Here is an 11,530-nt window from a genome sequence, read left to right as displayed (position 1 = left end):
GACTGAACCGACCCCCATCTGGGTGCCAGCGTCACAGGCAGTGGCTGTACCTGCCCCACCACAGTGCCGGCCCTAGTGACTCCAGGTTCTCCCTGCTCTGAAGCACATCCCAAACCCTGCGAGGGGTGACCTGGGGATTACACGAAGTGTTACGTGGCTGAATCCACGCCCAGAGACTGCGAATAGCGCGGGTGAGCTGCACTTCCTGTCTGAGCTCCTGGCTGTGCCTGGGCTTTTGAGTATCCCTTCTGCTCTCCACCCTGGCCTGAGCCACTGCTTCCAGTCTCCGCTGTCCCCCAGCTCCAGCTGCTCCCTCCTGGCTGCCTGCCCTGCGCCCTGGGAGAGGTCAGTTACCTTCTCTGCCTCCTTAACCCAGCTGTCAAACAGAATGAACACCAGCTCACCTCTTCGGCTCTTCCGAGGGTAACAGATACGTGAGAAGATGAAGTGCCACCAAGCGTAAATCTGCAGCGTGGCTCTTTAGATTTTCCATTTGGCTGCTCTGTCTCCACCCCAAGACCCTCACGTCCACAGTTCCCAGATGTGGACCGCAAAACCCAGCTGCTTGCCACACTCCAAACAGGGCTTGGGAGTTCTCTTCTGACTCAGCCTTTATGGAGGCTGTTTTTCGTGTTGGAAATGTCCCTCCCCGTCTCTGCTGATCCGAGGTCCTTAACACTTCTACAACAAAAGTCAAGCCCAAGTAGTTACATCTTTACGCCTTCCTTTAATCTTACTAAAAAAAAAAATGACACGTAAGAGTTTTAATTTTTTGAAAGGCAGAGTAACAGAGAGGGAGAGTTTAAGAGCTGTCCCGGGGCTGGCACTGTGGCATACACCACCTGCGACGCTGGCATCCCACATGGGCACCAGTTCAAGTCCCGGCTGCTCCACTTCCGATCCAGCTCCCTGCTAATGTGCCTGGGAAAGCAGTGTAAAACAGCCCAAGCGCTTGGGCCCCTGCATCTATGTGGGAGACCTGGAAGAGGCTCCTGGCTTCGGCCTGGCCCATGGCTGGCTGCTGTGGCCATCTGAGGAGTGAACTAGAGGATGAAGGGTCTCTCCCTCTATCTCTGTGACTCTTTTGAGAATAAATAAATATTTTAAAATAGAGAAAGCTTTTTCATCTGCTGGTTTATTCCCCAAGTGACTGCAACAGCCAGGGCTGGGTCAGGCCAAAGCCAGGGACATGGAACTTGGCTAAAGTCTCCCAAGTGGGTGGCAGGGATCCAAGCACTTGGGCCATCCTCTGCTGCTTTTCCAGGCACGTTAGCAGGGAAGTGGATTGGAATCAGAGCAGCTGGGACTTGAACTGGCACTCAGATATTAAATGCCAACATTTCAAGCAGCAGCTTAACCTGCTGTGCCATTATGCCTGTCTCAAGAATTTTTGTTTTAAAAAAACCATAAACCAGTTAGGACAGATGACAGAAGAAAATGACCACCGACTATATAAGCAACATAATTTTGGAATGTGGACAAGAGTAACTGATTTGGGGTGGGCAGTTGGGGAAGCAGAGAAGAACTCTGAAACCGTGGAGGAGAGAGCCCAGAACGGAAGCTGCTGGACACCGGAACCCTAGAAAGTGCCAGGAATGGAAAGTGCCAGGCGTTTCTGACGGCAGGTGTGCCGTGCGCGGCTGAGAGCAGGCCTGGTGATTCTGTGGACGGAGTGGGGTCCCAGAAACTTCCCCACCTACCTCCTTGCCCCAACAGAAGATGGACAGCTCTGACCGCGGAGGCTCTGGGCAGGAGCACCTCTGAGGACAGAAGGAAGGGGCCGTATTTAAAATAAGGATTGTGGGGCCGGCGCTGTGCAGTAGGCTGATGCTCCGCCCGCGGCGACGGCCTCCCACGTGGGCGCAGGTTGATGGAACAGAGCCGAGCGTGGGTGCGTGGGTGCTCGCTATTTTCTCCACTGTGTGATTCAGAGATTTCATTTAGAAGGCATTTGAAGAAATGAAGCAAAGACATGGAACTCCGTTCAGTCAAGTTTATTGAATTTACTTTGTGCTTCGCACTGTCCTAGGCAGTAACATGGGAAAAATTATAAAATAAGACCTCAACAGGGGAGAAACACACTGCACCTGGTGCTCTCCTGTCGTCACCACGTTGCTTTTTACAGCATTCTTAGGTTGCTTTGGGGGGTTTGTGGGCTCCCTCTCTCTCCACAACCCCCGGAACTGCTGGCACCACTGCGTTCTGTGCCTGTGGGGACCAGCCCCTAAAGTGCAGAGGGTGGGGCAGCCAGGGCGTGGCCGGGGCCAGGGTCCCACCAAGGGGAAGACATGCAGAGAGAGAAAGCCACCATCGATCCTGAGCCTCAGTCGCTCACAGTGAATGCCAGAGAGGTCAAACTCGGGGCTCTGGGGCCCTCGCTCACCCCCTTCCCTGGGGGCTGTGCTTAAAGTGCCAACACTGTAAAAGTGATGCATAGCTACATGCTGTCCTGAGTGCCACGGACTTGTCACCTCCTCCTTCTACCCTGACTTGTGCTAACACCAGGCACTGGCACTGCCAGGGGCCAGGCCTTTGGGGTCGTCTAGGGCCCCGTGGAGTAAGTCCAGTGTATAATCTTTGATGCCCGGGAGGAGGCAGGGCAAGGGGACAGAGGACAGAGAGGTGTGCAGCAAAAGGGACCAGGCTGTGCTTGGCCAGGGCCCCGGGGCCAGGGGCCGGCTCCTGTGTGGAGGGCAGATGGGCTGGGCAGCTGGGGGGGGGGGGGTCCTACATTTCCCTGAGGGAACAAAGCTACATAGCACAGGAAGGTCCAGAACGTGCAGGGCCCTCCCTGTCCCCCCACGCAGGCAGCCCCATGCCTACTGTACAGGTGCAGAGGAGGAACGGGACGGGGGCCTTGCAGGCCACGCCACACCTGGATGCCGAGTGACGAGGGAACCCACCTGACGGAAGAGCCCCCCCTGCCTGGGCCCAGCCATCTCGTGCAGTCCCCAGCCTGAGTGAGCACAAGGGCTCAGGCAAGAGGACATCTGTGCCCCTGTGTGTCAGGGCCCAGTGAAACGCATCAGAGGGCACAGCAGCCAGGAGGCAGCCAAGTGGCGGTGGCGTGGCCAGGCCCGGGATGCCTTGGAGCAGGAGTGGGAGGGTGCAGCGGGGCCAGGAGGGCACTTGTCCCATCCTCAGCTCAGAGCCAGATCTCATCGCTGCTCACGCTGGACACTCGATAGATGTAGCCCAGCATTGGGAGGCGGATGAAGCCTGGGGAGGGGGGACAATCAGGGACCCTCGATCCTTGGGGGCCTCTCTGCCCCTGGTACTCAGGATAAGCACGGGAGGGGAGCAGAGAGGCAGCAGCAGGCCCCTCCCTCCCCAGTACCTCGGCTGGTGAGGAGGCCGCCGGGCTCTGGGTCCAGAAGCTCTGGCCGGCTGCTATTCTGAGCCATCTGCTGGTCTGCTGGTTTCCCTGCTGGATGACAGAGAGGGTGGTGCCAGGATGAGGTGCGTGCCTGATGGGGCCGAGCCCCACTGGGTAGCAAGCTCTCCCTCTGTCTCCCAAGCACTTCTGATGCTTTTAAAGCAGGAGCAGCAGGGGCAGGGGGAGAGGAGGGCTGGGCGTACCTCTGCAATCCGGAGTGAGGTCGTTGAGCTGCAGGTTGGACGGGAGGGACATGTTCTCCCGCGGCAGGCGCACGTTGTTGAGTTTCAGGTTGTTGGAGTCACTACAGGGCAGACGGAGGCTTCAGTGCGTGCTGGCACCAGCAGCCCGGGCTCCGGTCCCCACCTGCCTCCAGGTCCAAACCATCCGTCCACCCAGCCCCAGGGAGAGTTACCTAGAGATCAGAGATGGGCGCCGGGAGGGGCCTGAGGAGAAAGAAACCAGGCCGTGACTGCCAGTGCACCCCCCCACGCCGGGCTCCACCCCTGCCCTTTCAGAGCCGGGACCTCAGAACAGAGGCCTCAAATGCCCAGCAGAGATGGGGCTCCCAGTGCCTGCCCCTGCCACCTGGTGTGCAGGGGTGCACGCTGTCTTACCCCGGCCACACTCTGGAAGAGCCCTGCCCAGCCCCACTCGCAGCTCTGGCTGCTACCCACAGCCACCCTCGGCCACCAGTGCCCCCGGCCCTACCTTTGGTCTTCTCTTTCCTGCAGACCAGGCACGCCACCAAGGTGCTGAACCCCACTAGGGTGCCCAGGGCAAGCCCCCCAGCCACGACGATGCCCAGCAGTGGCACTTCCACCCGGGTGGCCAGGAGCCCTGCAGGTTGTGTCCTGGTTAGGTTCCAAGTAGGCAGTGCCCCCACCCCCAGGATGCCCTCAATATTTCTCTGCCCCCTCCTTGCCCAAGGTGGCCAGGGACAGCTCACCCCCTAACCTCCCCAAAGCAACAAGTCCTCCCATGTCTGTGCTATGGTCCCTGCGCCCACCTGAGGCTACGCTGGGCCAGTTGCTGGCAATGCTCACCGGGCGCCGGGAGCGAGGCACTGGTGACTCCCACATCGTTGCTGGCCACCACCGAGAGGTTGTGCGGCAGGCTGCGGAGCTGCAGCTGCACGGTGTGGTTGGTGAGCCAGGGGTAGTTCTGGGCGTCTAGCACCAGGAAGTCGGAGGTGTTGACAGTCACCGGCCCATCCTGGTCGATCCAGGTGACATTGGCAGGTGGGTTGGCACGCACCAGGGCAAACAGGACAACTAAGAGGCCTGAGCCCTCATTTTCCGGGTACTTGGCCCCAACCTGGGTGATCTCTGGCTTAACTGGGTGAAGCAGAGAACAATATGGTGTCACCACGGCCCCTCATCTTCCCAGCCCTTTCTTCCCAAGTCCAGGGCCCTAGACTCTCCTCAGGGGACACAGAAGCAGGGGCCCAAGTGTGCTGGGGAAGCAGCATTTCCTAGTGGTGTCCAGCGTGATTACAAGAGTCTGGATTTGAATGGTGGCTCTGCTTCTCACCAGGGGTATGACTTGGACTCACTGCTCAACCCCTTGGTGCCTCACTTCTCAGACGACCACGAGGACAAAGTGAGTTAATCCTTGCAAAGTGCTGCAACGTTTGTTAAGTGTCTTGCTGGGGGCTGCTGGGGGTCCCCGGGCAGAGGACGCACCCCACCCCGGGGGCACTCACACTGCACGTTGAGGATGACAGAGGCGTTGGCTGGCCGGCCGCTGCCTGGGTCCTGCAGGGAGCAGTTGAGCTCGTGCTGGGCCCGCTGGGCAGTGACAGTGAAAGTGCTGGTCCCTCCGGAGAAGGCCTCCCCACCCACGCTCAGCAGCCTTGACGTGCTGGCCTCCTGCAGCTGCCCATCCAGGTACCAAGCCAGCTGGGGGGTGCCAGGGCCCCCTGCCACCCGGCAGGTGAAGGAGTGGCGCTCATTCTCCCGAAGTGCCCGCTCCGCCCAGGTCTGACCATCGATCTGTGGTGCCAACTCCCCCTGACCTGGAACAAAGCAGGGGGCCTCTAGGGAGGCTCCATACTGTTCTTTGACCAGGCCGAGTCCAGTTGCAGAGGGACTGCAGGCTGGGGGACAGGGCACCGGGGTTCTCTCAAGGGACTGGCTGGACCCATGGCAGGTGAGAGAGGGAAACCTAGCCCGGAGCCCAGGGCTTGGAGTGGGCACCCAGGGCATCGTGCACGCAGCGAGGGGGCTCTGGCCCCCAGAAGCGCTCTGCCAAAGAACGAAAAGGGTGAGTACCTGAGCTCAGGAGGCCCGGCACGAGCAGCAGTGAGTGCAGGAGGGCAGCTGGGCCTGGGGGCAGCGCCATGGCCCTGCCAGGGCCCCGGACTGCTGAGAGAAGGGGCGAGCCGCGCTGTGAGCCAGGTGGGAGCTGACGGGCCCAGCAGTTCCTCCAGGAATTCACTCTCCAGGAACCAGGCATGGAAACACAAATGCAGAATAGCCCACAATAGAGCCCGAAGCCACAATGCACTCACACACGCACAAACACACACCCAGCAGGTGCCCGGACGCGCGTGGGAGCAGGATCCAGCACTGACTCCAGGGGTACAAACCGCACACACCTGCAAGCTTACAGAAGCAGCGAGAGCAATCGGACGCACACAAGCGCACACGAACGTCACCCCCAGAGGACTCGCCTTCCCCCCGGCCCGGACCTCCCTCCTGCCCCATTCCCCATCCCACCTTTCCCAATCCTGGTTCCTGGGGTGGATTGGAGCCGAGCCGGGAAAATCGCAGGCGCGGGGGTCGCCGCAGCGTGCTCCCTCCGCCCCGCCCACTCCCGGACCGCTCACCTGGCTGCCGCCCCGAGCGCAGCCCGAGCGACTGCTCAGGTCTGAAGGGCGCCGCAGTCCGCGGCAAGGGCGGGGGCCGGCCAGGCAGGGCCAATCAATGCCCGACCGCGGGCGCCACGGGCCCTCCCTCCCCAGGCAGGTGGTGGCCGGCCCCGGGCGGGCCTCCTTGCCGCGCTCCCCCGAGCGTCCCTGCCCCTGTGCGTGGCGCGTGGGCTCGACGCAGAAGCAGGCGGAGTCGGTGAGCCCGGCAGCTTTATTGGTTCGGGGCGCCGCGCAGCTGCCCCATCATGTCGGCCAGCATGCGGTTGCACAGAGCGGCGTAGGGGTTGAGCAGCACCAGCTGGCGCCGCGCGAAGGGGCTGCCCAGCCGCGCCGCCCGCTCGAAGTCCCCGCGGGCGTCGTCGTCCCGGCCCTGCAGTCGCGCCAGCAGCCCACGCTGCACGAAGCCCTGGCGGGCGGCGCGGCCCCGGCCGCCGCTCAGCGCCAAGGCGCGCTCCAGGTCGTCCAGGGCGCCTGCGGGAGAGGCCGGGCGGGCGGGGTCAGCGGCGCGCGGGGATGCCCGGTGCCCGGTCCCCCGCGCCTCCGCGGCTAAGCCCGGCGCCGCAGGCCGTGCGGGTCCCTGAGGCGCCGAGCCGGGCCATTTGCACGCGCGGGTTTGCCCATGGAGGTGCGGGCCGTGGTTCCCCTTTCACGGATGCAGACTGGGCTGCACAGCCGCTTAGAGGCGGAGCTGGGACCAAAGGTCAGGCCTCGCCGCGCTCCGCTGACTGTCCACCACGAACACACCGAGACACGCACGTTGCGGGAAAGACCCTGCCCCGCTGCCCCTGCAGGTGGCGGCAGGCCATTCCCCTTAATAGTTATGCTTTTACTGTGTTCCACGTGACTCATCCTGAATCTCAGTTAACCAGGTTATACGTAGGGCTGGGGCACAGCGGGTTAAGCCGCTGCTTGGGTCGCCAGTAGCCTCTATGGGCACTGGTCCTGCCTGCCCCTCTTCCGATCCAGCTGCCTGCCAATGCGCCTAGGAAAGCAGGAGAGGATGAACCAAGGGCTTGTGACCCTGCACCCACGTGGAAACTCTGGTGGTGTTCCTGACTCTGATTAAGGCCATCCGGGGAGCTGAAACGGCAGATGAAAGATCTCTCACTCCAACTCTGCCTTTCAAATAAATAAGTAATTTTTTTAAAATTATGCTTAGCTGCACAGTCCTTGCAAATGCAGTAAAGTCAGCTTTTCATTCTTTTCCTTTTCAGGGTTTTTTTTTTTTTTCCCCCCTTCCATGCCTTAGAAGTTCTCTGTTCCCTATGGTCTGCACTGATGGCCTCTCCTCATTCTTCCATTGTCTCCTGGATCTTCCGTGTTTCCTGTACAGTACTTGAGGTGGGCCTCTGCGGAGGTCTTCAGTAAGATCCCCGACAGCTTCCTCCCTGTCTTCGCCTCAGTTCACTTCCGGTCTGGATCCCTTGGGGCGCTCCAGCACTATCCTGGAGCAAGGCCGCCTTCCCCCAGCAGGAGCTGTGCTCCCCGCCCCACCCACACTGCCCAGAAGCTCCGGGATTGCTGGACTGGAGGAGCCCAGGGCCTCCCGGAGGAATCACCTTGCTTCTCTACGGGGTTTCAGTCAGCGGCTTGTCCCCGGCTGCCTGGAACAGTGGCGCCTGCAGAAGGGCCTCAGGTCTCCATTATTCCCAGAAAGGAGCGTGAACTCCAGCCTGGAGTCCCACCACCACTGCTAGTCCTACCCATTCTGCTGTTCCCTCCCAGGCTTCTGTGGTAACACCTTGCATCAGCCTGGACTCTGGTCCCCAGCACAGTCCCCTGTGTCTCCGTGTCCCCACTTCAGCCCGAGTGACCTGAGAACAGCAGGTGCAATCCAGCTACTCCTTGTAAAACCCTCGTGATCCCCCATGGTTTCAACAAGACACAGGGCAGTCACGGGCTGGCACTCCCTAGTCTTTCTGCAGGCGTAGCTTGGGCGTCTGTCCACACTGCCTGCTCCAGCCACCCTGCCCCTGTGCCTGCCTTCTGGTCCTCCGCAGACTCTACTTTCTCCTGCTGACCCAGCCAACTCCTCATCCTTCCAAACCTGCCTTTCAGGGACAGGGCCCCTGCTGACCCCTCTCAAGCCTGCTACGCCGCTGTCCCAGTGCCCGCTCTGCCCGCTGGCCTGCCACCTGCTGCCTGAGCTCCCCACGCCCCCAAGCCCAGCCCCCCCCCCCCGGTCTCTGGGCAGTGCCCTCTGGGAACCCCTTCTGCAGGAGCTCCGGGCTTCACCGCTGCTCACCTGCCACGTCTCCTTGGAGTCGCCGGGCCTGGGCTCGGTTGTTGTAGGCTGAGGCTCGCTCAGGCAGCAGGTGGATGGCTTGGTCAAACCTCTCCAGGGCTGTGCCCAGGTCCCCAGCCTCGGCTGCCATCACCCCCTGCAGCTCCAGGGCCTTGGACTGCTCCAGCTGTGCTTGAGGGAAACCTCTGTCTGCCCAGAGGGGACAGGTGCGATCAGGACCAAGAAGAAAACGCATCTCAGGGCGACCTGAGCCAAGGCTGTCTGGGTGTGGGTCACAGAAGGGGTCAGTTGCAGTTTGGGGAGCTGAGGTCATCATGGTTGGGAGCTGGCATTGCCCGAGTTCCAAAGAAACCTGGGGGCAGGTCTTGGTTGGCCCCCGATTCATTGCCAAGGGGCTCCCATCCCCAGTTCCTTAACTTGTAGTTTAAGCACTCAAGGTCGCACAGCCCCTAAGTTGCAGAGCTTGGGTTTGAACACAGGTCTGTGGCTCTTTAGCTTGTTTCACTCTCCTACTTGTCCTACACAAAGCTTCTGCCCAACACGTGGGAGACCCAGAAGAAGCTCCTGGCTTTGGCCTGACCCAGCCTCAACCATTGGCGGCCATTTGGGGAGTGAGCCAGCAGATGGAAGATCTCTCTCTCTCTCTCTCTGCACTCTACCTCTCAAATAAATAAATAAACAAAATATTAAAGGGGGGGCACTGTGACCGCCCTGACCAGAGCCTAAGGATCAGCTCGGATCTACCCCTGAGCCTTTCAGCCTAAAGTCCCCATAAAGCTTGGGCTTCCTAACCAGAAACAAAGGGCATCAAAACTCCATGAGGGGGCCGGCGCCGTGGCTCACTAGGCTAATCCTCCGCCTAGCAGCGCTGGCACACCGGGTTCTAGTCCCAGTCGGGGCACCGGATTCTGTCCTGGTTGCCCCTCTTCCAGGCTAGCTCTCTGCTGTGGCCAGGAGTGCAGTGGAGGATGGCCCAGGTGCTTGGGTCCTGCACCCCATGGGAGACCAGGAAAAGCACCTGGCTCCTGCCATCGGATCAGCGCGGTGCGCAGGCGGCAGCGCGCCAGCCGTGGCGGCCATTGGAGGGTGAACCAATGGCAAAGGAAGACCTTTTTCTCTGTCTCTCTCTCTGTCATTGTCTACTCTCCTGTCAAAAACAAAACAAACAAAAAAACACCTCCATGAGGGGCAGTGGAAAAGCCAGTGAGCCAAGTCCGCTCAGTGCGTGGCAGATGCGTCTGCCCGCATGCCCGCTCAGCCACCCCCTGCCCTGTTTCCATCGGCCGTTCTGCAGGGGGTCATGTTCTCTGTTACAGCAGAGGTATTAGCACAGTCCATGGAGCAGGCCGGACAGACTGGCGGTCTTTGTCACATCCTTGTCACCAGGCATACTAAGGATCAGCCGAGCCCTCAGGTTCCAAGCTCAGCCGTAATCCCGGGGTCATGGAACAAGCTCTGTGTGCACTAGCCCATGTGCAGAGCCACTGTCCAAGGCCAAATGCTCACCTTCATCGGCTTCCTCCTCCTCTGCGTCTTCTTCCGGGTCCAACCCCACAACATCTCCAAACGGGGTGTTGGGGTTGAAGATGGCCTGCAGCACGGCGCGATCATTCGGAGTCGCCATGGTGCTCAACTCCAAACTCCCAGGAGGGGAGAGAAGCCGGGCTGGGGCGGAGCCGGCAGCAGGCAGCAGGCAGCAGGCAGCCGCTTTCCTGGGACAACCTCTTTGTGGCTTGAGCTCAACCCCTCCGGCCTGGGGTCAGCGACCCTGGCTAGGCAGAATATTTACAGTTCTTTCCCCACTGCCCTCCTTTCCCAACACAGAACAAACAAATCCGCTCCAGCCTTAAGGTGGGGCAGAGCACAGCGCGCTGCGGCCTGTCACCCAGCCGGAATGATTTGGTTTGATTATGCATTAAGTATTCACAGTTGAGAACACTAAACTCGTTAGGTCCTGGGCATCCGTCTCCAGTGGGTAAGGGGACAGAATGCGGCTAGAACAGCCAGCCTGGAGTTACCATCTTAAAAGAATGGGAAGGTGCTTGAGTAACCAGGCCACAGGCCACGCCCCCCCCAAGCCAAAAGGAAGCTCAACCTTGTGCAGCAATAAACTTGACATGTTTATTAATTAAACTATCACTTAAATAAAAAAAAGTGCATAGAAAATAAACATGTTTAAAAACTCCTTTTTTTTACAAGTATGTACACGTTTACTTTTACATTCAGTCTTTCGTAGAGAGCTTTCAGCATTATTATTTTTTGAACTATTAAAGTATTCTCCTTCGTCCCTGTCACAGGGAGTTAACACTGATGGACTTTAGACACATTTGCCCTTTTTTTTTTTTCTCTTTTTCTCTAACCAGAAGCTTGGAAGAACACAAGGAAAAAAATAACAAAACAAAAGATCTGTTATACATGATAAAGTTGTCAAGAAATGTCTTATTTCTAGAAAAGAAGCTTGTCATCTGTTGAGCTCTTGAAACGATTATTCAGCTACCTGTGTTTACTAGAGAGACTGGTAAAGTTCAAGGAAAGAAACAGCACGAGTCTGTTTTCTTGGTTGAGAGACAGAACTAGAGTTACCTCAGAGCAGGACACCAGGAAAGCACAGAACACAACTGTCCCCTAAGTGCAGGTGGAAACCCCGACATTCATGGCAGAAACAGAAACAAGGATACAGGTACCGACTGGCAACATTCAAGGGCAGAAAAAAATCCAGGTGACACCATTTCTGCATCTCTCTCTGGTCCCGGGGACGGCCTCGCTTCCCATCCCCCTGTGGTCTGAGTCCCCCGTCTCGGGGACCAGAGGAAGGCTAGCCTGACATTTTCCTGCCGCTACTAGCAACTGGAACACAATCCTTATCTATAGTGTTAAGAGAATTAGAAGCCATGGACTGAACTAGGCTTTGTTACATGGTACATTACTATATTAGTTCCTATATATATCATATTTATATTTATTTGAAAACCAAAACAAACAGAAAAGGTTGCAAGTTTTCAGAGTGAGAGACTTGACTGGTATCAGAACCATCTGC

General features: G+C 58.7%; 2 protein-coding genes across 35 annotated transcripts; both read right to left on the bottom strand.

Moving 5' to 3' along the window:
* Positions 1-249: 249 nt before the first annotated feature.
* LOC100356929 (transmembrane protein 25) lies at positions 250-6,410 on the bottom strand. Of its 34 annotated transcripts, none has more exons than XM_070079049.1 (10): positions 6,207-6,347; positions 5,650-5,742; positions 5,082-5,393; positions 4,423-4,713; positions 4,088-4,216; positions 3,792-3,822; positions 3,580-3,680; positions 3,338-3,427; positions 1,701-1,760; positions 253-681 (listed from the first exon to the last, which is right to left on the bottom strand). In XM_070079049.1, exons 2-10 carry the CDS (start codon positions 5,717-5,719, stop codon positions 401-403), a joined length of 1,365 nt encoding a protein of 454 aa, XP_069935150.1. In that variant the 5' UTR covers positions 5,720-5,742; positions 6,207-6,347; the 3' UTR covers positions 253-400. The 34 variants fall into 34 exon arrangements, 30 of the variants coding, with proteins under 30 accessions (XP_069935155.1, XP_017193614.3, XP_069935129.1 ...); XM_070079047.1 differs by having other exon boundaries at positions 254-681; positions 5,650-5,739; positions 6,097-6,243; XM_070079044.1 differs by having other exon boundaries at positions 254-681; positions 6,097-6,236.
* A 31-nt stretch (positions 6,411-6,441) lies between these two features.
* Positions 6,442-10,253, bottom strand: LOC100356669 (tetratricopeptide repeat protein 36). Its single transcript, XM_070079151.1, has 3 exons — positions 10,000-10,253; positions 8,494-8,682; positions 6,442-6,719 (listed from the first exon to the last, which is right to left on the bottom strand). The coding sequence occupies exons 1-3, from the start codon at positions 10,115-10,117 to the stop codon at positions 6,460-6,462; spliced, it is 567 nt and encodes a 188-aa protein (XP_069935252.1). The 5' UTR covers positions 10,118-10,253; the 3' UTR covers positions 6,442-6,459.
* Positions 10,254-11,530: the final 1,277 nt, after the last annotated feature.

This window comes from Oryctolagus cuniculus, chromosome 1 (assembly GCF_964237555.1).
Source record: "Oryctolagus cuniculus chromosome 1, mOryCun1.1, whole genome shotgun sequence".
NCBI lineage: Eukaryota > Metazoa > Chordata > Mammalia > Lagomorpha > Leporidae > Oryctolagus > Oryctolagus cuniculus.
This window is presented reverse-complemented; position numbering and strand designations above follow the sequence as displayed.

Bases quoted from the DNA above. Each gene is read 5' to 3' on its own strand.
- LOC100356669 (XM_070079151.1), bottom strand. From the start codon at position 10,117: ATGGCGACTCCGAATGATCGCGCCGTGCTGCAGGCCATCTTCAACCCC. The intron at 8,683-9,999 runs GTGAGCATTTGG...CCCTCTGGGCAG, and splicing joins GGAGGAGGAAGCCGATGAAG to ACAGAGGTTTCCCTCAAGCA. The intron at 6,720-8,493 runs GTGAGCAGCGGT...CCTCTCCCGCAG, and splicing joins ACTCCAAGGAGACGTGGCAG to GCGCCCTGGACGACCTGGAG.
- LOC100356929 (XM_051835991.2), bottom strand. From the start codon at position 5,833: ATGCCTGGTTCCTGGAGAGTGAATTCCTGGAGGAACTGCTGGGCCCGT. The intron at 4,217-4,385 runs GTGGGCGCAGGG...CACAACCTGCAG, and splicing joins CTGGCCCAGCGTAGCCTCAG to GGCTCCTGGCCACCCGGGTG. The intron at 3,428-3,579 runs GTACGCCCAGCC...TCTGTCATCCAG, and splicing joins CCTCACTCCGGATTGCAGAG to CAGGGAAACCAGCAGACCAG.